At 48.7% G+C, this 27,470-nt stretch overlaps 2 protein-coding genes across 2 annotated transcripts; both read left to right on the plus strand.

Annotated features, from left to right (window-relative positions):
- Window positions 1-4,921: 4,921 nt before the first annotated feature.
- LOC141091583 (uncharacterized) lies at window positions 4,922-25,950 on the plus strand. Its single transcript, XM_073577247.1, has 9 exons — window positions 4,922-5,868; window positions 8,099-8,227; window positions 9,434-9,616; window positions 9,690-9,813; window positions 14,569-14,645; window positions 14,750-14,792; window positions 14,898-14,977; window positions 15,082-15,199; window positions 24,569-25,950. The coding sequence occupies exons 2-9, from the start codon at window positions 8,153-8,155 to the stop codon at window positions 25,456-25,458; spliced, it is 1,590 nt and encodes a 529-aa protein (XP_073433348.1). The 5' UTR covers window positions 4,922-5,868; window positions 8,099-8,152; the 3' UTR covers window positions 25,459-25,950.
- Window positions 17,200-19,046, plus strand: LOC141091584 (uncharacterized). The gene is made up of 2 exons (XM_073577248.1): window positions 17,200-17,397; window positions 17,509-19,046. Exons 1-2 carry the CDS (start codon window positions 17,306-17,308, stop codon window positions 18,872-18,874), a joined length of 1,458 nt encoding a protein of 485 aa, XP_073433349.1. The 5' UTR covers window positions 17,200-17,305; the 3' UTR covers window positions 18,875-19,046.
- Window positions 25,951-27,470: the final 1,520 nt, after the last annotated feature.

Below are 27,470 nucleotides of genomic sequence, written 5' to 3' on the forward strand. Positions count from 1 at the left end.
ACCTCCCTATATACTGCATGAGCCCCACACAGCCTCCCTATATACTGCATGGGGCCCCACACAGCCTCCCTATATACACTGCATGAGCCCCACACAGCCTCCCTATATATACTGCATGAGCCCCACACAGCCTCCCTATATACAGGATGAGCCCCACACAGCCTCCCCATATGCTGCATGAGATCCACACAGCCTCCCCATATACACACTGCATGAGCCCCACACGGCCTCCCCATATACTGCATGAGCCCCACACAGCCTCCCTATATATACTGCATGAGCCCCACACAGCCTCCCTATATACAGGATGAGCCCCACACAGCCTCCCCATATGCTGCATGAGATCCACACAGCCTCCCCATATACACACTGCATGAGCCCCACACGGCCTCCCCATATACTGCATGAGCCCCACACAACCTCCCTATATACACTGCATGAGCCCCACACAGCCTCCCTATATATACTGCATGAGACCCACACAGCCTCCTCATATACTGCATGAGCCCCACACAGCCTCCCTATATATACTGCATGAGCCCCACACAGCCTCCCTATATACACTGCATGAGCCCCACACAGCCTCCCTATATATACTGCATGAGCCCCACACAGCCTCCCTATATATACTGCATGAGCCCCACACAACCTCCCTATATACACTGCATGAGCCCCACACAGCCTCCCTATATATACTGCATGAGCCCCACACAGCCTCCCTATATATACTGCATGAGCCCCACACAGCCTCCCTATATACTGCATGGGGCCCCACACAGCCTCCCTATATACTGCATGAGCCCCACACAGCCTCCCTATATACTGCATGAGCCCCACACAGCCTCCCTATATACTGCATGAGCCCCACACAGCCTCCCTATACACACACCATGTGCAGCAGCTCATGACCCCCTCATGTCACCCCAAGAGTGCAGCACCATGTTGTCACCCACCCCAGGTGTGCAGCACCATGTTGTCACCCACCCCAGGTGTGCAGCACCATGTCGTCACCCACACCAGGTGTGCAGCCCCATGTTGTCACCCACCCCAGGAGTGCAGCACCATGTTGTCACCCACCCCAGGTGTGCAGCACCATGTCGTCACCCCCATAGCCTCCCCATACCCACCCAAATGGCCCATACACATAAGGAAAAAAAACACCACATACTCACCTCGTCCCGTTCCCCATCACTGTGCTTCTCTCCCTGCCTCCGGTGCGCAGACTCTCCGGAGTAAACAGCTGACGTGATGATGTCATTTCATCGTGTCAGCTGTTTCACACACTGGTGGAGGAAGTGGCGGAGGCCCCTCCTCCACCAAAGGAGTCAGCAGCGCCGCGGCACACATGGAAACAGCGAGAGGCCAGGCGGGCATCATGCGGCCCGTGGACCTCTGATTTCCAGCCTCACAGCTGTCTCGTTCCAGATGTGGCCCCCGGGTCGTACTTTGCCCAGGTCTGCGCTATAATGTGGATGTGACCCTCTGTAATGTGGATGTGACCCTCTGCAATGTGGATGTGACCCTCTGTAATGTGGAGGTGACCCTCTGTAATGTGGATGTGACCCTCTGTAATGTGGATGTGACCCTCTGTAATGTGGAGGTGACCCTCTGTAATGTGGAGGTGACCCTCTGTAATGTGGAGGTGACCCTCTGTAATGTGGATGTGACCCTCTGTAATGTGGATGTGACCCTCTGTAATGTGGAGGTGACCCTCTGTAATGTGGATGTGACCCTCTGTAATGTGGAGGTGACCCTCTGTAATGTGGATGTGACCCTCTGTAATGTGGATGTGACCCTCTGTAATGTGGAGGTGACCCTCTGTAATGTGGAGGTGACCCTCTGTAATGTGGATGTGACCCTCTGTAATGTGGATGTGACCCTCTGTAATGTGGAGGTGACCCTCTGTAATGTGGATGTGACCCTCTGTAATGTGGAGGTGACCCTCTGTAATGTGGATGTGACCCTCTGTAATGTGGATGTGACCCTCTGTATTGTGGATGTGACCCTCTGTAATGTGGATGTGACCCTCTGTAATGTGGATGTGACCCTCTGTAATGTGGAGGTGACCCTCTGTAATGTGGAGGTGACCCCCTGTATTGTGGATGTGACCCTCTGTATTGTGGATGTGACCCTCTGTAATGTGGATGTGACTCTCTGTAATGTGGATGTGACCCTCTGTAATGTGGAGGTGACCCTCTGTAATGTGGATGTGACCCTCTGTAATGTGGATGTGACTCTCTGTAATGTGGATGTGACCCTCTGTAATGTGGAGGTGACCCCCTGTATTGTGGATGTGACCCTCTGTTTTGTGGATGTGACCCTCTGTAATGTGGATGTGACTCTCTGTAATGTGGATGTGACCCTCTGTAATGTGGAGGTGACCCTCTGTATTGTGGATGTGACCCTCTGTAATGTGGATGTGACTCTCTGTAATGTGGATGTGACCCTCTGTAATGTGGAGGTGACCCCCTGTATTGTGGATGTGACCCTCTGTATTGTGGATGTGACCCTCTGTAATGTGGATGTGACTCTCTGTAATGTGGATGTGACCCTCTGTAATGTGGAGGTGACCCTCTGTATTGTGGATGTGACCCTCTGTAATGTGGATGTGACCCTCTGTAATGTGGAGGTGACCCTCTGTAATGTGGAGGTGACCCCCTGTATTGTGGATGTGACCCTCTGTATTGTGGATGTGACCCTCTGTAATGTGGATGTGACTCTCTGTAATGTGGATGTGACCCTCTGTAATGTGGAGGTGACCCTCTGTAATGTGGAGGTGACAATCTGTAATGTGGAGACCCTCTGTAATGTGGAGGTGACCCTCTGTAATGTGGAGGTGACCCTCTGTAATGTGGACACCCTCTGTAATGTGGAGGTGACCCTCTGTAATGTGGAGGTGACCCTCTGTAATGTGGAGGTGACCCTCTGTAATGTGGAGGTGACCCTCTAGGTTACAGTGTGCCACAGCTCAGAGTCCCACTCCTACTCCAGTGCCTGCACCCTGCGGTAAGTGGTGTCCACGTCCAATATTATCCCTATTTGATGAATGGGTGCGATCCCTGAGGGTGGTTCAGCACTGTAGCGCATAGCACACACTATAGCTGATTGTAAAGAATATACATACAGTATATACAGCGCTGGCAAAAATCAAGAGACCACTTTAAAATGTCCAGTTTATCTGATTTTTCTCTTTATATTTTTGAGTACAATGTAAATTGCTCTTTTATTCTATAAACTTCTGAAAAGGTCTCCGAATCTCAAAGCACTAAATTTTGTATTTATTTTTAGAAGACGAGAAGAGAAATGGTAAAAATAACAAAAAAATGCAGACCTCAAATAATGATAAGAAAACCAGTCCATAATCCTTTAGAAACAACAATACTGTTTTACCTCAGGAAGAGTTCAGAGATCAATACTCTGTGGAATCCCCATGATTGTTAACCCCAGCTTTCCTGCTTTCCTCCAGTCTCTCACACGGCTTCTGGGTGACTTATGCCGCTCCTGGGACACACATGTCAGCAGTTCTTCTTTGTTTGATGACTTGTGACTCTCCATCTTCCTCCTGATTACATTCCAGAGGTTTTCAGTGGGGTTCAGGTCTGGAGACTGGGCGGCCATGACAGGGTCTTGATATGGTGGTCTCTTAATTTTTTTAAATTTTTTTTTATAAATATATATATCACCGCGCTGAAAATATGGGGCTGACATATCGGCTGGTTGTATAGGCACTACTACAACCACGACCGATAATTTAGTTAAATGACGGTAGTATTACCATGTACTGATGGTGGTGGTGTAGCGTGCCGAGGGTTCAGAGAGCTGGACCTGCAGCATGGCAGGAGTTGTGCTGATATCAATCTATGGGATGCTGTGGACCCCTGGCTGACACGCTGATATGAAGCAGATGAGAGAAATATATTTTTTAATTGAGCACTTATGTTTTCGGTGGTGAGACACTGACTGAGCCTTTTTTCTATTGATATTGTTCCTCAACCATTTTTATGAAATGGGTTGTTAGGTTTACCACTGTCGCACATGTGCTATACTCAAGTGCTACTACAGGAGACCCAAACCTTAAAGGGAATCTGTCGCCCTTTTTTTGGCCTTGCAGCTGCCGGCATAGACATCGGGGGCTTATCTCCAGCATTCTGTAATGCATTCTGTAATGCTGTATAAGCCCCCGATGTAACATGAAAGAGAAGAAAAACGAGTTATATTATACTCACAGAGGGGGGAGGTCCGGGACCGATGGGTGTTGTAGGCCGTCACCGTTAGAAGATGGGAGGCGCCGGACCGGACCGCCCCTGGGTGAGTATAATATAATTCATTTTTCTTCTCTTTCAGGTTACATCGGAGGCTTGTATACAGCATTACAGAATGCATTACAGAATGCTGGCGATAAGCCCCTGATGGCGGTGCCGGCAGCTCATGTTCGAAAAAAGGGGGGACAGAAGGGCCGCGGGCTGCGCCACAGTGGGCCACTGCATTGCGCTTGCCCCAAGCTAAAATTTGCCAGCCAGCCCCTGCTAGGAGGACAGAACAGCTGACTGATCACTGACAGGAGGGCACCAGGGGGTGATCGGGGGCTAATTATTAGGGAGATATTATTTCTCTAATAGATGGGTGGGAGGAGGGTAAGCGAAAACTACAAGTGTCAGCATGTTCAGGGCAGGCCGTGACATCAGAGGAAATACTGGTTAAAAAACGCAAGAACTACAACTCCCAGCATGCCCCGGCTCTCCATCTTTTGCTCTGTTCTTCATAGAAACTACCCAGCACAAGAGCCCCGCCCCCTGGAGTCACATGACTTAATCACAGGTCCTTCAGGCACCACTTATGCTTTCCTCTGGTAAGATCTGTCCCTCCCGTCCTAATCACATGACCGTGACATCATCACAGGTCCTTCACCATTGCCAGCTACAGAGTGTGGACTGGACAGCTCCCCCAGCTCTTCTGCTTCTCTGCTCCCCCCAGCTCTTCTGCTCCCCAGCTCTTCTGCTCCCCTGCTCTTCTGCTTCTCTGCTCCCCCCTGCTCTTCTGCTCCCCAGCTCTTCTGCTCCCCTGCTCTTCTGCTCCCCCACCTCTTCTGCTCCTCCTGCTGTTCTGCTCCCCCTGCTCTTCTGCTCCCCAGCTCCCCCTGCTTCTCTGCTCCCCGAAGCTCTTCTGCTCCCCCTGCTCTTCTGCTCCCCCTGCTCTTCTGCTCCTCCTGCTCTTCTGCTCCCTTGCTCTTCTGCTTCTCTGCTCCCCCCAGCTCTTCTGCTCTTCTGCTCCTCCTGCTCTTCTGCTCCCCTGCTCTTCTGCTCCCCAGCTTTTCTGCTCCTCCTGCTCTTCTGCTCCCCAGCTCTTCTGCTCCCCTGCTCTTCTGCTCCCCAGCTCCCCCTGCTCTTCTGCTCCCCGAAGCTCTTCTGCTCCCCCTGCTCTTCTGCTCCCCAGCTCTTCTGCTCCTCCTGCTCTTCTGCTCCCCAGCTCTTCTGCTTCTCTGCTCCCCACAGCTCTTCTGCTCCCCTGCTCTTCTGCTCCCCAGCTCCCCCTGCTCTTCTGCTCCCCAGCTCTTCTGCTCCTCCTGCTCTTTTGCTCCTCCTGCTCTTCTGCTCCCCTGCTCTTCTGCTCCTCCTGCTCTTCTGCTCCCCAGCTCTTCTGCTCCCCAGCTCTTCTGCTCCTCCTGCTCTTCTGCTCCCCTGCTCTTCTGCTCCTCCTGCTCTTCTGCTCCCCAGCTCTTCTGCTCCCCAGCTCTTCTGCTCCTCCTGCTCTTCTGCTCCCCAGCTCTTCTGCTCCCCAGCTCTTCTGCTTTTATTTTTTCTTCTGGGAAATTTGAAAAAAACAGCTGGAAAAAAATAACAGAACACCTTGTGTGAATCCAGCCATAAGGTAAGATTACACAAGGGTTTGTTGTTTGGGGAAATTTTGCTGCATTTTTGCTGCAGCTTCTGTAAATGACATAATTTATTATAAGAAACAAGGACATTTATTATACAGTGGGTGTGGAAAGTATTCAGACCCCTTTACATTTTTCACTATTTCATTGCAGCCATTTGGTAAATTCAAAAAAGTTCATTTCTTCTCATTAATGTGCACTCTGCACCCCATCTTCACTGAAAAAAAACAAAACATTTTTTGCAAATTTATTAAAAAAAGAAAAACTGAAATATCACAGTATTCAGCCCCTTTGCTCAGACACTCATATGTAAGTCACATGCTATCCATTTCCTTGTGATCCTCCTTGAGATGGTTCTACTCCTTCATTGGTGTCCAGCTGTGTGTAATTAAACTGATTGGACTTGATGTGTAAAGGCGCACACCTGTCTATATAAGACCTCACAGCTCACAGTGCATGTCAGACCAAATGAGAATCATGAGGTCAAAGGAACTGGCCAAGGAGCTCAGAGACAGAATTGTGGCAAGGCACAGATCTGGCCAAGGTTACAAAAGAATGTCTGCAGTACTCAAGCTTCCTAGGAGCACAGTGGCCTCCATAATCCTTACATGGAAGAAGTTTGGGACCACCAGAAGTCTTCCTAGACCTGGCCGTCCAGCCAGACTGAGCAATCGTGGGAGAAGAGCCTTGGTGAGAGAGGTAAAGAAGAACCCCAAGATCACTGTGGCTGAGCTCCACAGATGCAGTAGGGAGATGGGAGAAAGTTCCACAAAGTCACCTATCAATGCAGCCCTCCACCAGTCGGGCATTTATGGCAGAGTGGCCTGACGGAAGCCTCTCCTCAGTGCCAGACATATGACAGCCCGCATAGAGTTTGCTAAAAAAACACATGACGGACTCCCAGACTATGAGAAATAAGATTCTCTGGACTGATGAGATGAAGATAGAACTTTTTGGTGAAAATTCTAAGCGGTTTGTGTGGAGAAAACCAGGCACTGCTCATTACCTGCCCAATACTATCCCCACAGTGAAACATGGTGGTGGCAGCATCATGCTATGGGGGTGCTTTTCAGCTGCAGGGACAGGACGACTGGTTGCAATTGAAGGAAACATGAATGCGGCCAAGTACAGACATATCCTGGATGAAAACCTCTTCCAGAGCGCTCTGGACCTCAGACTTGGCCGAAGGTTCACCTTCCAACAAGACAATGACCCTAAGCACACAGCTAAAATACAAAGGAGTGGCTTCACAACAACTCTGTGACCATTCCTGACTGGCCCAGCCAGAGCCCTGACCTAAACCCAATGGAGCACCTCTGGAGAGACCTGAAAATGGCTGTCCACCAACGTTCACCATCCAGCCTGATGGAACTGGAGAGGATCTGCATGGAAGGATGGCCGAGGATCCCCAAACCCAGGGGTGAGAAACTTATGGCATCATTCCCAAGAAGACTCATGGCTGTACTAGCTCCAAAGGTGCGTCTACTCAATACTGAGCAAAGGGGCTGAATACTTATGACCATGTGAGATTTCAGCTTTTCTTTTTTAATAAATTTGCAAAAATTTCGACATTTCTGTCTTTTTTTTTTAGTCAAGATGGGGTGCAGAGTGCACATTAATGAGAAAAAATGAACTTTTTTGAATTTACCAAATGGCTGCAACGGAACAAAGAGTGAAAAATGTAAAGGGGTGTGAAGACTTTCCGAACCCACTGCAAGTAGCGAAAACCTGCAGAAGGGAACTGCTTTACTACCTATCAGAAAACAAACAGCTTAAAGGGTAATTCCCAAAATTGAAGTTACTCCCTTCCCATAGAACAATGCCCTGACCATTAGGCGACTGATCACTAGGACCGCCATCGATCCCAAGAATGGGGCCTTGTATAACACGTCCACTCCATTCATTGTCCCTCAGACTATGGACACAAATTACTACATCAAAACATACAAACTTGCTCCACACATCAATGAAAATAACCAAGGGTTTAAATCCGGTTTTTATGTTGATAGAAATATTGCAATCTTCATGTTGACAGCAGAAGAATTCTCAGTGGTCTCATTATCGTCGCAGACAGGATTGCAAGAGCTGAAAACATCTCTATATACAGTAGATAACACCGGAGCCACCATTCACAATCCACATATGACTGTGGCTTCTGTGAACACCCCCATAGCTCTTGTGGTGAACCTGACTTTCCACCACTGTTGTCCCCGTTCTCTAAAGGTGCGAGCAGTCCCTGAACCCCCAGCTCTGCTTCTTCTAAATGACCGACCAAGGATGGAGAAGGATAAAGAGAGGACTCAAGTATTATTAAAACTCACCCTGGAGATCTTCTACCTGCTGACCGGAGAGGTGAACTTTTCTTTTTTTTTTCCCTTTTCCACATTTGTTTATTATTTAACAAGTCAGAAATAGAAAATGGAAAATATACAGTCATATGTTAAAGTTTGGGCACCCCTATTAATGTTAACCTTTTTTCTTTATAACAATTTTGGTTTTTGCAACAGCTATTTCAGTTTCATATATCTAATAACTGATGGACTCAGTTATATTTCTGGATTCAAATGAGGTTTATTGTACTAACAGAAAATGTGCAATCTGCATTTTAACAAAAGGTTAACATTAATAGGGGTGCCCAAACTTTTACATATGACTGTATCAAAGGAAGGAATCCGATCAAGCCAGAGTCCAATGTAATGACATTCCTAAGAACGGAAGAACTGAAGATCAGTCCCTGTCGGTGTGCGCCCAGCATGGCTCTGCACATGTTATTATCTAGTCTGCCGGCTGATCGTCAGATCTGTAGCCCATCAGGGGGTCGTTTAACGCCGCAGACCGTACAGGGTTAACCCACTTTTACAGCAGCTAGAAAGTGGCCAGGTTCCTGGCTCTACTGGTCTTTACGGAAGTTATGGAAGCGGGACAAGTTGTTTAGTCACTGAGGACAGGACAGTAAAAAGAGCTTATAATTAAGGAGATTGGGTCTGTGGGGGGATCAGGTCTCAATGAGCGTAAAGCCCTCCATGCACATTAAGGAACTGCTGGATGAATGAGGGTTCTGCCGACCCCTCTCTCTCCCGACGTCCCCGTACTCTGAAACGCTTGGCCAAGTGCTCCTGTATTGTCTATAGGAGAGCCAATATCCGATGCCGACCTCTCTCGGCTTATCTCTTGGAGAACCAAAAGATCCGCAGCTGAAATTCCACAGGCCGGATCCTTCTGTGTCCCATCATCATCTGTCGGGAGAGCCGAGAGGCTCCAGTACATGTCAGCCGATCCCACCGTAATCTGCAGGTGTAATGGGTAGGGGGGCTTTATTGGTGTTATTTTCCTTTATCCATGATCGCCCAAGAGAATGAGGAACTGTCCTCAAGGAGGGTAACCCCACATACATAAAAACAGGGAGATGCTGTCCTTGAAAGGGAGACTTCCAGGCATAAATATCACTATTCAGCTCTTTCCAGACCTAGTTTGTAGATTAATGAGTGAAGTTTGGGTGGAAAGACGTAGAATATAATCCTCTGGAAAGGGCAATGTGACATTTCTCTCTTCACACAGGATTATACAATGGTGAAGAAGTCCTCAGGTGACTGTGTGACTCTCGGCAGCCATGAGTCAGGAGGGCGGAGAAATAGGCGGAGCCTCATCACAGATCCTCCCCCGCACTCCCTGATACATAGGAGGAGGAATAAGAAGATCCTAGGACTTACCAACCAGATGATTGAGCTGCTGACCGGAGAGGTGACTGCTGGGACATTATACAGGGCCGGCACTGGAGGATTCTGGGTAATGATGCTATCCTTGTATGTGTCAGGTTCCTGTAAGGTGTCAGGACGTCACCGTCTATTTCTCCATGGAGGAGTGGGAGTATCTAGAAGGACACAAGGATCTGTACGAGGACGTCATGATGGAGGGCGACCGGCCCCGCACATCTCCAGGTGAGGAGAGCTGTGTGTATGAGACTTGTTCATTACTCTGGGCACAGGCGGACGCAGGAGTCACAGGCATTAGAGGCTGCCCAGTCATGTTGGGGGAGGTCATGCATACATTTCTTTATGTTGGGGGCAGTTTTTCCTTTAATATTTCAGCTTCTCGTCACCTCATTTGCCCAGTGAGCTGTTTGGCAGCTGGAGATCAAGAACTACGGGAATAAGACTCTTCCTGACACCCAGGTCAGACCTCTAGGATGTGAACCAGGTCTCATTGTCAAGTGCGTGTCCCTCATCTTTCCTGGCCTCACGGAAGCAGAAGTGAGGTACCACGGATGAGCGAATCTGGCCAACAGCTGCTGCAGATCCAAATTTGTTTGATGCAAAGTGAATGTGAATTTTGTCTCTCCCAACCCCGGAGCATAATAAATGTAGGCCAAAAAATCCCTACACTGACCTGCCGTGCAGCCTCACCCCGATCCAGTCATCTTCCCTTGTTCGGTCGCTGGTGTGGTCTCTAGAAGGTATCTTAGGCATCAGCTAGGCCTTGTGATGTTGTGGGGCGTAGTCTGCGCCAGACGCAGAAGATGCCTTTGTAGAAATCACTAATGGTGACTGGAGTGGAGCTGCACAGTGGGACAGGTGAGGACCAGGCCGCCATTTTCCTGGATTTGCCTAGAGCGAGTCCTCAAGAAATCAGAAGCTGAGTCCTGTGTAAACAAGCTGTGTAACACTGCTGCTCGGCTTCTTTATAGCTGGCAGGAGTATTCATGCAGTTAGTTGAAGTATCTGCTCGATGTGGTGGGTGTACGGTAGATGTTGCCCTGCGGACTGCTTGGGCCGCTGGAGGGTGAGGTAGATCCTCCTGACGGGCTCCCTCGTAGTCTGATGTTGTCCTTCATTGGGGTTTATTGATTTGTCAAAGATTGTAGAAACTATGGACATTCAGTCTTATGTCAAAATTTGTTTTTGCAATATGTACATGGATTTCACAAAGCATATTCAGATCAATGGGACAGTTGTAGAATTCTTACAAAGGAATTGCAATGTGTGAACATACTCCAAAAAACGGACAAACCTGTACTGCTCTTAAAACGCGAGGAGTGTGACGATCTATCCTGTGGTCACAGCGCGTAATGCAGCCATCGCTTTCCATCGAGCAATGAATCATGGTTTATAAATTTTATAAAGAGAAGAAGATGAGGGATTGAAGTTGGGGGGAACAAGAGAAATTCAGCAGCAGAAAGTGAGATCCAGTGGACTGTGCGCACTGCTCTATATGTTCTACATGAAAACCAGGAGGAGGTTGAGTTCCTGTCCTTGTCAAGTACTTTAAGAGTTTCAAAGGTTGGACCCTACGGAAATCTCTGTCTATTCTGGATGCCATGGCCTCCCGTGTTCCAGCTGTGAGGTCAGTGTTCTGCATTTCACATGGAGAGGTAGATACTCGAGGTGCCTGGTCTGGAAGTGCAGCAGGTAACCCAGACAGAACATGGGAACTATAGTGGCCGGACGGCAACAGGACGAGCAGAACTGGAACGATGGGAACTGAGGACTTGGAGTAGAAGCAATGGCGGCCCGAGTCAGAGTTGGGTAGAGTTGTTGAGCTGCTTTGCACACGAGGTCCAAAGGAAGAGTTGATCCAGTGAGATAACAAGGTTAATTTTGTAAAAGAAGCCGATATTGTATCGTTGACCCAGCACGATTGCAAAGCTGGTTTGCAGTAAAGTCCACAATTATAGACCTCGCACAACAGTATGGCAGAGCTGATCAAGCAACATAGCAGAGCTGTGTTTGCAGCAGAAAAATGCAGAAAACAGGGATGAAGTCAGCAGTAGACATGAATGCCGGTTACCTGAATCTCTGCTAAAGGTCCTGGAAAGTGATGTTACATGAGAACGTCGCATTGCTGTAGCAGAAGAGCAGAGTGACACAGCTACAGAGGATCGAGTGCTTGGCATATGGACTATATAGAAGATATATCGTGGCACAGCTGTGAATGGTGCTCAAGTAGGATCCCAAACCGTAAATAGTATAAAGAAAACTTTGGCACTCAACTTAGATAAGTGTGAAAAATTTTAATGCAGTCCAAGATACAACGTTTTGGTCCCAGAGTAGACCTTCATCAAGTACCGACTGCTCTGTAATGATGGTACCCAGCATGTTGAATCGAAAGAGGTCGTTTGGCAATTGGCACTCCTTTTGGGGATACATTTAAGTGGTCAGTAAGTATGCTGACCCAGGTTGCTATAGTGCAATAACTGAGAGTTATAAGAATCCCCTTTTGCAGTTGTGGACAAAGTTTTTATAGTGCAAGGTATCCTTATGTGTCCCAATATAAGGGCGTTAGGACTGCCTAGTGGTAGTTCAGTGGGGGATGAGCTCACAACGCGACATCCACCGTTTGTTGGAGTGACATATGGACTAGTCACAGAAGATGGAGTGCATAGCATAGCGACCAGCCGCAGAGGATGGAGTGCTTAGTATAGGGACCAGCCGCAGAGGATGGAGTGCTTAGTAAAGGGACCAGCCGCAGAGGATGGAGTGCTTGGCATAGGAACCAGCCACAAAGGATTGGAGTGCTTAGCATAAGGACTAGCTGCCGAGGATGGAGTGCTTCACATAGGGACCAGCCGCAGAGGATTGAGTGCTTGGCATTTCGACTAGTCATGGAGGATTGAGTGCTTAGCATAGGCACCATCCGCAGAGGATGGAGTGCTTGGCATAGGGACTAGCCGCAAAGGATGGCAGTGCTTGGCATAGGGACTAGCCGCAGAGGATGGGAGTGCTTGACATAGGGACCAGCCGCAGAGGATGGAGTGCTTGGCATAGAGACCAGCCGCAGAGGATGGAGTGCTTGGTATAGGGACCAGCTGGAGAGGATGGAGTGCTTGGCATAAGGACCAGCCGCATAGGATGGAATGCTTGGCAAAGGGACGAGCCGCAGAGGATGGAGTGCTTGGCATATCGACTAGTCACCGAGGATGGGAGTGCTTGGCATAGGGACTAGCCGCAGAGGATGGGAGTGCTTGGCATAGGGACTAGCTGCAGAGGATGGAGTGCTTGGCATAGGGACCAGCTGCAGAGGATGGAGTGCGTGGCATAGGGACCAGCCGCAGAGGGTGGAGAGTTTGGCATAGGGACCAGACGCAGAGGGTGGAGAGCTTGGCATAGGGACCAGCCGCAGAGGGTTGAGTACTTGGCATAGGGACCAGCCGCAGAGGGTGGAGAGCTTGGCATAGGGACCAGCCACAGAGGGTGGAGTGCTAGGCATAGGGACCAGCCGCAGAGGGTGGAGAGCTTGGCATAGGGACCAGCCACAGAGGGTGGAGTGCTTGGCATAGGGACCAGCCGCAGAGGGTGGAGAGCTTGGCATAGGGACCAGCTGCAGAGGATGGAGTGCATGGAATAGGGACCAGCCGCAGAGGATGGAGTGCTTGGCATATCGACTAGTCACCGAGGATGGAGTGCTTGGCATAGGGACTAGCTGCAGAGGATGGAGTGCTTGGCATAGGGACTAGCTGCAGAGGATGGAGTGCTTGGCATAGCGACCAGCCGCAGAAGATGGAGTGCTTGACATATGGACTAGCTGCAGAGGATGGAGCGCTTGGTATAGGGACCAGCCGCAGAGGATGGAGTGCTTGGCATTGGGACCAGCCACAGAGGATGGAGTGCTTGGCATTGGGACCAGCTGCAGAGGATGGAGTGCTTGGCATTGGGACCAGCCGCAGAGGATGGAGTGCTTGGCATTGGGACCAGCTGCAGAGGATGGAGTGCTTGGCATAGGGACCAGCCGCAGAGGATGGAGTGCTTGGTATAGGGACTAGCCGCAGAGGATGGAGTGCTTGGTATAGGGACCAGCCGCAGAGGATGGAGTGCTTGGTATAGGGACTAGCCGCAGAGGATGGAGTGCTTGGCATAGGGACCAGCCGCAGAGGATGGAGTGCTTGGTATAGGGACTAGCCGCAGAGGATGGAGCGCTTGGTATAGGGACCAGCCGCAGAGGATGGAGTGCTTGGCATAGGGACCAGCGGCAGAGGATGGAGTGCTTGGTATAGGGACTAGCCGCAGAGGATGGAGTGCTTGGTATAGGGAGTAGCCGCAGAGGATGGAGCGCTTGGTATAGGGACTAGCCGCAGAGGATGGAGTGCTTGGTATAGGGACTAGCTGCAGAGGATGGAGCGCTTGGTATAGGGACTAGCCGCAGAGGATGGAGTGCTTGGTATAGGGACTAGCCGCAGAGGATGGAGTGCTTGGTATAGGGACTAGCCGCAGAGGATGGAGTGCTCAGCTCAGAAGTGATTAATCTTCATCTCACAATCTGGAATTTTTGCAGCGGATCTTAAACAGATCTTGTGTGATCAGGCAATTTGTATTTTACTAACTAGCAGACCGGCGGTAACATCACACTTTATGTACATTAGATGTCAGCGTGTGCGGATGTCCCTACTTTTATCTCCATGCAGCTTCCATGCGCACAGAATGAGAGTTACATGATTGTCCTGTGCGGATATAATGTTATGTTCTCGGCAGCACTTGTCCTGTTTATATAGTGATTTCCCTCAGTAAATGAGCTTTTTGCTTTGGTGATCGGCCTCTCATAAGAATTCTTTGAGATGATCAGCCCTGATGGTGGGAAAGTCTGGGTCATCTTTTTAATAAAACTTTAGTAAACCCTGAACAGGAGGTGACGAGAGAAGTGTGTGATAGACGGATCTCCTGCTGGTCATGGACTCCACCACTGAGTGTCTGTGTCTCCCACAGATGGATCCAGGAGGAGAAACCCACCAGAGAGAAGTCCCCGTCCTCAGTGTACCCCGGACCGTCCAGAGGAGAATCAGGTAGATGGGGCTGAGCTCTCACCAAAATACAGCTGTAAAGAGATGGAAGTAAATTTCATTTACCAATCTTTTTTTTTTTTTTTTTTACTCTGATGTCTATTAAGGTCGAAGTTATAGATGAAGAAGAGTCAGAGGACGATCAGCCGTGTAAGACTCATTGTTTGTGAATTAAAAGCCTGGTTTGAGCATCATCTGTGTACAACTCCCATCATCCTATCATCACATGCAAATGACTTTATGTGTCTCCTACAGATGAAAGAAGCACCCCAGAGAGATGTCCCCGTCCTCTGTATTCCCCGGACCGCCCAGAAGGAAATCCAGAAAATCGTCATGTAGGTGAAGCTGAGCTCGGTACCAACTCTACACAGGAGTCGTAGAGTTATCATGTTCTCTTATGATGATGTTACACTTTTCTATCTGAATTCTTACACATCAGGGAGAAGATCTGACCATTATTAAAGTGGAGCTAGAGGAAGAAGATGATGAGATGATCAGGGACGATCCACGGTGTATAAAAAAAGTGGAAGAGGAAATTCAAGGAAAAAATAGTGCAGGTATGTGATGATGACTTTAGAAAGTGAATTCAGGGGTTGTCCAATTTTAGCAGATTTTCACCATCAGAAAGTAGATTCACAGGAAATAGCTGGGATCCATAACTGGGATCCATCAGCCAGTCACTTCAGCCACCTGTGATGATGGGATGTCTGGTGTGCCGATAGACTGTCTTTGGAGTTGGGGCCTAAAGAAAGTCACAAGCAACGATGAGTCACAAGCAACAGAGGCTGGACAGACATCTGTCTGGGATGATTTAGCGAATCCTGCTTTGAGCAGGGGGTTGGACCAGATGGCCCAGAAGGTCCCTTCCAACTCTATGATTCTATGACATAAACACTACATTGTCCATGTATTGCAGCAGCGATGAAGTGATTGTAGATTCCCTGGGGCGGCTTAGGCCTCTTTCACACATCAGGTTTTCGCCGTCAGGCGCGATCCGGCGCTTTTGACAGAAACCGGATCCGGCGAAATGCAATGCCGGATCCGGTTTCCCCCCCATTGACTTGCATTTGCGCCGGATCGCGCCGTATGGCCATGCGTTTCATCCGGTTTTCGCCGGATCCGGCAATGTGTCGCGATCCGGCGTCTGGAAAAAACGGCTACTGTAACGTTTTTTGTCGCCGGCGAAAAAGCCGGACGCGCCGGATCCGGCACGTCCGGCTTTTTCACACAATGAAAGCCTATGAGCGCCGCAATGTGCCTGATCCGGCGAAAGCCGGATCCGGTGGCCGGATCCGGTTTTTTTGGTCTGAGCATGCTCAGTAGCTCTGCCCACAAGACATATATAAAAGCAAGACAGTGGGACCCACAGCCACACCCAACATGCCACCCAAGAAAGCAACCAAGCGAAGCAGGAGACCACTGCAGCACCATCATCACCACCACCACCCCAAATGGAGCAGCAAATGGAACATGCTGAGGAGGGGAGGCCAGCAGCAGATGAGAGACGGTAATTATCAAATTCCCCATTCCTCCAAACTAGGGCTATTGAATATCAAGATATTCATTGGCCCTTTGTTTCTCTTTATTCAACAGCCGCCCAATAGATGCAGCAGCAGCAGCAGCAGCAATGGCAGCAGCTGGAACACCACCCACAGGCATGGAGTGTGGCCACCAGGAAGACAGCACATCTTCTTCTGGGAGCCCTCCCTCGCATCGTCAGCGTTTGACGGTAAGTTTTTATTTCCAAAATCCATCATCTCTGTAATATATGTCTATTCATTGCCTTTTATTTCAAAACAGGATTCACAAGATGAAGAGGAGCTCCCAGAAGAAGAAGGAAGGGGTGGACAGACACTTGGAGTGGGCTCACAATTGGTAAGTTTTTTGCATCAAACGCAGAAACACAACATCACACTACACACAACACATAGAAAACAATGTTCTGCAGACCACACACAGCAAACAAATGCCTACATCCAAAGACATAACATTTTTTGCTTTCTTCTCTAGTCTTCCCAATCTGGTGCTCGGCCAAGAGGTCCTCGCAGTGCCTCCCAGGGTCGTCGGCGACAGCAACGCGGCGGTCACCAGCGTGTAAGTATAAATATTTTTGCTTTGTTTTTTTGCACTTTTTATTTCATTTCTTTTGTGGAGGCTAATTATGTTATTTTTGTCTTTTTCTTTAACAGCCTTCACAGCGTGCTCCCGACTCTGACGGTGAGGATGGAGGACTCGATGTGGACCGCCTCATCGATCTCGTCAGAGAAAGGGAGCCGCTCTGGAATATGGCTGACCGCCGCCACGCTGACCTGATCGTTACCCGACGACTCTGGGAGGAAATCTGTTCGCTCCTTGTGGGCCGCTGGGAGGACCTCGAAGCTCGGGCCCAGATTAAAGAGCGTAAGTATATACAGTACCGGTTGCTTGATGTAAACCAGTGTTTCCCGAACTCCAGTCCTCGTGGTCCCCACGGATCATGTGTTCAGGATTTCTATTTACTATGGAAATCCTGAAAACATGACCCCTGGGGACCATGAGGACTGGAGTTTGGGAAACACTGATGTTGTATACTAACCACTTTGTCCTTTCTCGTTTCAGGGAACAGAATTGTGAATCGGTGGCGGTCTGTGAGAGATCGTTTCAAGAAGGAGTTCAATAAAGAGATGCGGGCCCCGAGTGGATCTGGAGGACGCAGGAGCAAGTACAAGTACGCAGAAGCCCTGTCGTTCCTCCGGGAAACAATGGTCACCAGAAGGTAAATATTACACACCACATGTGAAAACAAATGTTAGATGTAAATTTTTTTTTCAGCCAGGGCCATACCATGTCAGTATTTTAATTGTTTTTTTTTCTCTTTATTCCACAGCACGGTGAGCAGCACTCGGGAGCCTGCACGATTGGACCCTTCTGAGGCGATCCCTGAGGAGACCGGCACCGAGGGACACTTCGACCGCCCCGGTACATCTGCACCTTCACAGCCTTCCCACACATTCGACCCATCTGTCCCATCCACCAGCACAGGAGCATCGTGGCCGCCTACATTACATGAAGCTGCTGGTGAGGAGATCGCTTTCCCTTTACCCCACCCTTCTGCCCCTGCCACCTCTAGTACACCTGCGGGTACTGGGTGGCAGCGGCAGAGGGGTCAGGAAAAGACTTATGCCCCAGAGTTCTTGCATCTGAATGCATCTTTCCAGAACTGTCTAAAAGTCTTGTCAGAGCAAATCTCCGCAGGCTATCAGCAGATCAACTCCAGCATTCTGGAGGTGAAGACACTTCTGCAAACCATGCATTCAGAAGCAAGATCTTCGCCAAACCACACCTTTTTCAGGTCTGTTGTGGAGCGCATGGAAACGCTCTCTCCTGCCCAGCAGATGCATGTAATGCATTCATGCCACGCTGCTCTCCAGCAAGTTACCTCCCAACCTCCTCCTCCCACCACAGTAGTTCCTCCACCTGCACCCCCTCCAGCCACTTTCCATTCTCCCCCTCCTATTACATCTACACCCCCTCCAGCCACTTTCCATCCTCCCCCTCCTATTACATCTACACCCCCTCCAGCCACTTTCCATCCTCCCCCTCCTATTACATACCATCCACCTCCCCAGCACCATCCACCTCCCCAGCACCATCCACCTCCCCAGCACCAGCAACCTCCCCAGCACCAGCAACCTCCCCAGCACCAGCAACCTCCCCAGCACCAGCAACCTCGCCAGCACCAGCAACCTCCCCAGCACCAGCAACCTCGCCAGCACCAGCAACCTCGCCAGCACCAGCAACCTCCCCAGCACCAGCAACCTCCCCAGTACCTGCAAACTCCCCAGTACCTGCAAACTCCCCAGTACCTGCAAACTCCCCAGTACCTGCAAACTCCCCAGTACCAGCAACCTCCCCAGTACCAGACATCTCCCCACTTCCAGCAACCTGCCCCGTACCAGACATCTCCCCACTTCCAGCAACCTGCCCCGTACCAAACTCCTTCCCCATACAACTTGCCATCAACATCATCTGCTCCTACAGTCCCTGCCCAACCCTCCACTCCACCACCCACCACCTCTTCTGCTTCCCACATGTCCACCCATTCTGTAGTTTTTTCCACACCTTCTAACTGTTCCTTCCCCACCACGATCCCAGTCCTCTCTCCACACTCCCAGTGTCGAAGTGTCCCGCAGCCCCTACAGCAGTATTTCCACCACACACTACACAGATTTATAATGTGTGTATTTAAATAAAAATGACCAGTTTTATGGTTTCAGTTTTATGGTTTCAAAGTTTTATTAAACAAGTTTATTAAAATTTTAAAAAAGTTTACTAAAAAAAACATTTTTCAATAAAAGTTAAATTATTTTACACTGGTTGTCTGTCATTTCTTTCTGCGGCGAAAAAGGTTAAATACAGGGTATTTAAAAGGTGAAATGGTATTCAAAACTAGGTATATAACTGTGGGTACATTTTCGCTTTTTGCCACAGTTGTGTTCCTGGTTGTGTTTGAAGCAAAGTATTTCACCTAAAAAGTTGTGTTTATTGTTGGTGATTTCCTAACAATGTACACAACTTTTGTTAAAAGGTGAAATACTTTGCATAAAACACAACCAGGTACACACCTGTGGCCTAAAGCTAAAAATAGAGACCATGACAAGATAGCCAACTTTGGTTGGCAAAGGTATATACTGTTGGTACAGAAGGTACACAAGTTTGGTTAGGGCACAAATCTTTCACACTCTGTCATCCTGCCAGTGTACTCTGCCTTGAGGTGACATAAAGTATAGTGCAAAATTGTCCCTCATTACTGAAACCGTCACAGAACTTCTATTGGTAATGTCATGGTAATCTTGCAAGGTGGTTTCTTCAGAGGTGTCCTCAATGGAAATGGGTTCCTTGCAGATAACAAAATTGTGGAGTACCACGCACGCTTTGATCACCTCGTCCACAGTTTCTGTCTTGAGGTTGATCGCAGTCAATAGGACCCGCCATTTGGCTGTCAGAATACCAAAGGTACATTCAACCATTCTTCTTGCTCTTGTGAGGCGGTAATTAAAAATGCGTTTTGGTCTTGTCAATCCTCTGCTAGAGTACGGTTTCAAAAGGTGTTCTGACAGCTGGAAGGCTTCATCCCCTACACAGACAAATGGCATAGGTGGACCAGATGTTTGCGGCAGCGGTCTAGGTGGTGGGAACTGGAAGGTGTTTCCATACAGTTTACGCCCCATGGCAGACAGTTTGAAAACTTGAGAGTCATTGGAGCGGCCATAGGCCCCAATATCAACCGCAATAAATTTGTATTCCGCGTCAGCGATGGCCATGAGGACAATGGAAAAATATTTCTTGTAATTGAAATATTCCGATCCCGATCCAGCTGGCTTTACAATGCGGATATGTTTCCCGTCCACAGCGCCCAAGCAGTTTGGAAACTGATATATCTGTTGAAACTTGTCAGCAATTTCAATCCACCTCTCTGTTGTGGGCTCTGGTAAAAACTCTTCAGCTAAGGAGTCCCACAGTGCACGGCATGTGTACTTCACAATTCCAGATATGGTGGAAATCCCGAGTCTGTACTGGAAATGCAGTGACGAAAGGGATTCTCCAGTTGCAAGAAATCTGTGGGGAATTAAAAAACAATAAATTAGTTTTAAATCACAGCATTACATACCAAAACTGACCTATAACACTTGGAGATACATACTACCACCAACAAGATTGCAGTGAAAGTGTGCTCTGATGCGATCACATCCAATAAATGTGGCTTACCTTAAAGTCACCATCAGACGCTCTGCGGGTGAAACAGAGAAGCGGCAATAGGTGTCCGCTTTTCTTATGAGGTGTGCAATGCGCTCCACCAAGTAATCAAAATTCTCCATTTTCATCCTAACATATCCAAAAAATTTATCCGGGTTTCGTCGAAGGTCCATGCAGAGTGTAGAATAGACCCCACGCGTCATTCTCTTGGCTGTGATGGGGTGGATCCACAAACGTCGTCTACGATGCCTGATGCGCTGCTGTCTCGCTGTCTCCTTCTCCAGAACAATCACCCTCAAACGATTCGCCTCCGCTGTAAAATCCGCCAAATTCTTCAAAATATTTCCAATGACAACATCCATCTTCGCCAGTAACTTGCTCTTCTCTCCAACCTGCACTTTCTCCTCTCCAACCTGTCAAAGAAGGGCTGTAGGAACACGCTATATATAGTTTTCCAGTAGCCAATCCCGTTCGGAAGGCCACAAGGGTCAATTTTAAAAACCGCATCCGGCGTAATCCGTCGAAAAACGGATAGAAAAACGGATGAACCGGATGAGACGGATCCGGTTTTGTCTGTCAAGAAAAAGACGGATCCGGCAGAAAACCGGATCCGTCACATCCGGTTTTACGAAACATTTGCCGGATCCGGCGTTCCGGCACGACGCCGGATCGCGCCTGACGCCGAAAACCTGATGTGTGAAAGTAGCCTTAGACATGTAAAAAATGTAATAGAAAAAAATATAAACACACAATTCTACATCACACCGCTCTTCCCATTCTTTAAATGAAAAAAAAAATCCCCAATATAAAGCTGCAAGTATTACAATGTTTGTAAAAGTCTGAACTTTTTAGATATCTTATTATGCTACTTGGTGACCGACCTAAAAAAAATGAGAAGCTATAATGGTATGTTCCCACGGTCAGTAAACGCTGTGGGTTGGACGCTCCGTACATCCACAGCGTCCAGATGTTAAAGCATAGTGGATGGGATTTCAAGAAATCCCATCTCCACTATGTGTTCAGAGCCGCCCGCGGCTTCCCTGCGTAAACGGACATGTGGAGCGTCTTTCCAGATCACAGAATGTCTATTTATGTTGCGGAGACGCTCAGTCTCCAAAGCATAAATTGAGCCCCCGTCTCACATAGCGAGATCGCTAGCTCATCACCGTTTTTGTGACGCAACAGCGATCTCGCCAGCGATCTCGCTACATGTGACACATAGCGGCTAAAGACTGGTAAAGATCCAATATCCATGAACCTTACCATCCTGATAATACCAGGCCGCAGCAGTCTGCTTACCTTGGATGGTTAGCAAAAATAGTGGGATCCCCTCCAAAAAAACTGCATGGGATCCCCCTTTTTGTTAGCCAGCCAAGGAAAAAGCAGACAGCTGCAGCAGGTATTCTCAGACTGGCGAGGCCCATGGACTTTTACCCTCACCATCATAAAAATAGCAGCCCGCAGCTGCCCCACAATTGGCACATCCAAAGATGCGCCAATTGTGGCACTTTACCCAGCTCTTCCCACTTGCCCTGTAGCGATGACAAGTGGGGTAATATTTGTAAGGTTGATGTCACCTTTGTATTGTCTGGTGACATCAAGCCCACAGCTTAGTAATGGAGAGGCGTCTAAATACACAGCCAGAATAAATTATTTTAATTGAAATAATCACACAGACTCCTTTAATAGATCTTAATTAAACCATACTTACTGCATCGCCTATTCCACCGACGCCCTCGTCTTCTGTAGGAAAATTAAAAAATTAAAAAGGAACAATGTTCTTACCTATCCGCCAAGAAGATATACCGCATACACTTAAGTATAAGCCAACCCGAGTATAAGCTGAGGCACCTAATTTTGCCACGAAAAACTGGGTAAGCTTATTGACTCAAGTATAAGCCGAGTATGCTTTGTTCCCTCATCCCTGTCCTGGTATGCATGGCTCCCCCGGTCCCTGTCCTGGTATGAGTGGCACCCCCGGTCCCTGTCCTGGTATGAGTGGCACCCCCGGTCCCTGACCTGGTATGAGTGGCACCCCCAGTCCCTGTCTTTGTATGCACGGCTCCCTCGGTCCTTGTCACTGTATGCGTGGCACCCCCGGTCCCTGTCATTGTATGCGTGGCACCCCCGGTCCCTGACCTGGCATGCGTGGCACCCCGGTCCCTGTCCTGGCATGCGTGGCACCCCCCGGTCCCTGTCCTAGTATGAGTGGCACCCCCAGTCCCTGTCTTTGTATGCACGGCTCCCCCAGTCCCTGTCATTGTAGGCATGGCTCCCACTGTCCTGCCTGCGCGCCCTCGCTGGATCTCGTTCTGGCACTAGCAGCTTTTGCTGCGATCACGTGGCCCCGTTCATTGAGGTAATGAATACTGTATGCACTCCATACCTATGGGAGTGGAGAGGCGTGCATATTCATTACCTTAATGATCGGTGCCACGTGATCGCTCTGCTGTAAGAGCTGCTGGCGCCGTAATGAATGAGATGCAGTGAAGGGCACGCAGGAAGGTGGGTATGTTGCTGGAAGCCGGCGGGTGTGGCTGGCACTGTGTGCTATTATGGTAGCGGCACAGGATTTAGCTGCAGCCGCCGGCTCCTGCCTCTGTGACCGCCGCTCCCCCTCCCCCACCAGCTTTCTGGGACAATTGACTCGTGTATAAGCCGAGGGGGGGTGTTTTCAGCACAAAAAATTGTGCTGAAAATATCGGCATGTACATGAGTATATACGGTACATACTGTCCCATGAGTCCAGCTCTGAGACATATGGATGCCTTTGGCTGAAAGGTGGCATTATGCCACCACTCAGCCTGACATCCAGACACAGCGGAGCTTGAAGATGATGACCGGAGACGTCCCCGGCGGTCACATGAACTTACGTTTTCGCGGTCAGCTAAGCATGAGAACTTGGCTAGTGACCGGAGATAACCCCGTCCCTGGCGGTCACGTGCACGGACGTTTTCGCGATCAGCTCAGCTCATTACAAGAACTGCAGTGTACGTGAACTTCCGGCTGTGTCACAAGGTACACCTTTATTTAAATTAGTTCACATGCGTAGTAATCTGCGTTCCCACACTTAATACACATGTGACTAGAAAGATAATGCGGTTTTACCGCATCTAGTGATAGTGAATGGATAATTTACGCTGCAGAGACGGAGTGTCTCCGCTACACAGATAGACACGCTGCGGTCTGGAAAGACGCACCGCATGTGCGTCTCCGCAGGGAAGCTGGAGGCGTCTGTGCGCGCATAGTGGGCATGGGATTTCTTGAAATCCCCTCCACTATGCTGTAACATCTGACTGCTGCAGGTTTGATGCTGCAGATGTACAGAGCATCCAGTCTACAACGTTTACTGATCTTGGGAACATACCCTCACACTATTTCACCGGTGCACCTCTTGGTACAGCTGTATAATGTCCTCCATGCCGCTGCTGCCTCTGATCATTACAGGGACAGGAGCACAAAGTCCTGCAGGTGCAAGGTAGACCTAATCTGTCCTCTTCTACCTCTGTACCAAAAACTGCACTCGTTTCTAGCCTTAAAGTGCTACATAAAACTTTAAAACGCTACCAGTTTGGGGTATATTTTTTTTTGGAAGGACTTTTATTTCCCTCTACGGTTGAATCCACTTTGGGCTTTGGCACCAAAACTGCAGGAGTATTTCCAGTCTATTAGAAAGTTAGGCTGGTTTCACATTAGGGTTTTTTTGCGCAGCGCATCGTGTGCATCCGTGCGCATGCGTCATGTGCACCTATGTTTAACATGGCGTGCGCATGGTCTTGCGTTTGCATGCGTTCGGCTGCGTTATCGTGCACATGCATTTTTTCAGGTGTGCGTCTAGACGCGCCAGACGCAACCTGTTTTATTTTTTGGACTGTCCAACGGCGTAAAAAAAACGCATGCGTTCACTTGCGCACGGAATGTGTCAAAAAAAGTGTTACAATCTATGGGAACGCAGGCGTGCACATGGACATGCGTGCGTTTGCGCACTCATGCTTTTTAAGAGTAAACATGGCAAGAAACTGGTTATAACACATGCGCTTAAAACAAATGCATGCAAAAACGCATGATGCATTTCTATTGCGCACGAAGCACTGCGCAAAAAAACGCTAATGTGAAATTAGCCTTACACATGTCAATTTTATGTTTGTTTGCTTTTTAAATCACAATATGCATTTTTTTAACCTTTACAGAATATCCAAGCAAAATAAGTGCTGAAAACCTCATGTTATCACTAAATTACAAAGTGGGCGATGCTGTACAGCGCTCCTCCGAAGAAAACCTCAACGCCCTTAATCTACATCCGGAACTCCACAGTCCATATCCATCATATAATCCTCCTAATTATGAAGCACCTTCTCCGGACCAATCACAGATTGTTAACATTACTGGACAAAAAGAAGGAAAACTGTTTCAATTTGGCAAACAGTTTACAAGGAGCTTCGATCATTGCACCCAGAGAGCAGATCACAGAGGGGAGAAACCAAAATCCTATTCAGGCCTTGGTGAATGTTTTAATTATAAATCTAACCCTAATCCACATGAGAGAGTTCCGACAGGAGAGAAGCCGTACTCATGTGCAGAATGTCGGAAATGCTTTATAAACAAATCACATCTGGTTGCACATGAGAGAATTCACTCAGGAGAGAAGCCGTATTCATGTTTAATGTGTGGGAAACATTTCATTAATAAATCACATCTGATTAGACATGACAGAATTCATACCGGGGAGAAACCATATTCATGTTCGGAATGTGGAAAGTGCTTTACTGATCGATCAAGTCTTGTTATACATGAAAGAAGTCACACTGGAGAGAAGCCGTATTCTTGTTCAGAATGTGGGAGGTGTTTCTCAAAAAAATCAAATCTTGTTAAACATTATAGAATTCACACAGGAGAGAAGCCATATACATGTTCAGAATGTGGGAAATGTTTTACAAATAAATCAGATCTAATTAAACATCAGAGAATTCACACAGGAGAGAAGCCGTACTCGTGTTCAATATGTGGGAAATGTTTTACAGATAAATCTGGTCATGTGAAACATGAAAGAAGTCATACATTAGATAAACCGGTTTTTTGATGGTCTATATGTGAAAAATGGCTTACCAAGAAATAAAACATTTTCTGAGAATTCCCTTGGTAAATAAACAATATTCTTGTTTGGAATATGGGAAATGCTATTGAAGATGAAAAAAAGATTTTAAATCTGCCGATCACCCTATTTACCTGATGTCAGCTGTGACCAGAAAAATTATTGCGGATATGTGGTACAGAAGAAGAGCCGGCGTTACTTTCAAAGCAGCAAAGGTAAATTTACACCATGAGCCTTATTCTTTTTACAGAATTCATAAATTCATCCACACTGCAGAAGACTCCAGTGTGACATAGTGGAAACCTAAAGGCATCACATGAAAGCTTTTGTGAACCTATAGAACTGTTCAAATATCTTAGGCCACTGTGTAGAATGCTGTAAAGGAAGAATGCTGTTAGTAATAGAAGGGTTAAAATAAATTATTATTAATTAACAAATGCAAAGTGACTGAATAAAAGGAGAATGTAAATCCAATCAATATCTGGTGACCGCTCGTCCCCTCCATCATCAGTATCTGGTGACCGCCCGTCACCTCCATCATCAGTATCTGGTGACCGCCCGTCACCTCCATCATCAGTATCTGGTGACCGCCCGCCGCCTCCATCATCAGTATCTGATGACTGCCCGTCGCCTCCATCATCAGTATCTGTTGACCGCCCGTCGCCTCCATCATCAGTATCTGGTGACTGCCCGTCACCTCCATCATCAGTATCTGGTGACCGCCCGCCGCCTCCATCATCAGTATCTGATGACTGCCCGTCGCCTCCATCATCAGTATCTGGTGACCGCCCGTCCCCTCCATCATCAGTATCTGGTGACCCCCGTCCCCTCCATCATCAGTATCTGATGACTGCCCGTCGCCTCCATCATCAGTATCTGGTGACCGCCCGCCGCCTCCATCATCAGTATCTGATGACTGCCCGTCACCTCCATCATCAGTATCTGGTGACCGCCCGCCGCCTCCATCATCAGTACCTGGTGACCGCCCGTCCCCTCTATCATCAGTATCTGGTGACCCCCGTCCCCTCCATCATCAGTATCTGGTGACCCCCGTCCCCTCCATCATCAGTATCTGGTGACCCCGTCCCCTCCATCATCAGTATCTGGTGACCTCTGTCCCCTCCATCATCAGTATCTGGTGACCGCCCGTCCCCTCCATCATCAGTATCTGGTGACCGCCCGTCCCCTCCATCATCAGTATCTGGTGACCGCCCGTCTCTTCCATCATCAGTATCTGGTGATCGACTGTCCCCTCCATCATCAGTATCTGGTGACCGCCCGTCCCCTCCATCATCAGTATCTGGTGACCGCCCGTCTCTTCCATCATCAGTATCTGGTGATCGACTGTCCCCTCCATCATCAGTATCTGGTGACCGCCCGTCCCCTCCATCATCAGTATCTGGTGACCGCCCGTCCCCTCCATCATCAGTATCTGGTGACCGCCCGTCCCCTCCATCATCAGTATCTGGTGACCCTCATCTCCTCCATCATCAGTATCTGGTGACCCCTCCGTCCCCTCCATCATCAGTATCTGGTGACCGCCCGTCTCCTCCATCATCAATATCTGGTGACCTCCGTCTCCTCCATCATCAGTATCTGGTGACCGCCCGTCTCCTCCATCATCAGTATCTGATGATCCCCGTCTCCTCCATCATCAGTATCTGGTGACCTCCGTCCCCTCCATCATCAGTATCTGGTGACCCTCATCTCCTCCATCATCAGTATCTGGTGACCGCCCGTCTCCTCCATCATCAGTATCTGGTGACCGCCCGTCTCCTCCATCATCAGTATCTGGTGACCGCTCGTCCCCTCCATCATCAGTATCTGGTGACCCCTCCGTCCCCTCCATTATCAGTATCTGGTGACCCCCGTCCCTTTCATCATCAGTATCTGGTGACGCTCATCTCCTCCATCATCAGTATCTGGTGACCGCCCGTCTCCTCCATCATCAGTATCTGGTGACCGCCCGTCTCCTCCATCATCAGTATCTGGTGACCGCT

Source organism: Dendrobates tinctorius, unplaced genomic scaffold, assembly GCF_039654945.1.
Source record: "Dendrobates tinctorius isolate UK_male_01 unplaced genomic scaffold, ASM3965494v1 ptg000055l, whole genome shotgun sequence".
Classification (NCBI taxonomy): domain Eukaryota; kingdom Metazoa; phylum Chordata; class Amphibia; order Anura; family Dendrobatidae; genus Dendrobates; species Dendrobates tinctorius.

Coding starts and splice junctions, on each gene's coding strand:
- LOC141091583 (XM_073577247.1), top strand. CDS start 8,153: ATGGAGAAGGATAAAGAGAGGACTCAAGTATTATTAAAACTCACCCTG. Junction 9,617..9,689: donor TTGAGCTGCTGACCGGAGAG/GTGACTGCTGGG, acceptor TGTATGTGTCAG/GTTCCTGTAAGGTGTCAGGA. Junction 14,978..15,081: donor GAAATCCAGAAAATCGTCAT/GTAGGTGAAGCT, acceptor CTTACACATCAG/GGAGAAGATCTGACCATTAT.
- LOC141091584 (XM_073577248.1), top strand. CDS start 17,306: ATGCGGGCCCCGAGTGGATCTGGAGGACGCAGGAGCAAGTACAAGTAC. Junction 17,398..17,508: donor GAAACAATGGTCACCAGAAG/GTAAATATTACA, acceptor TTTATTCCACAG/CACGGTGAGCAGCACTCGGG.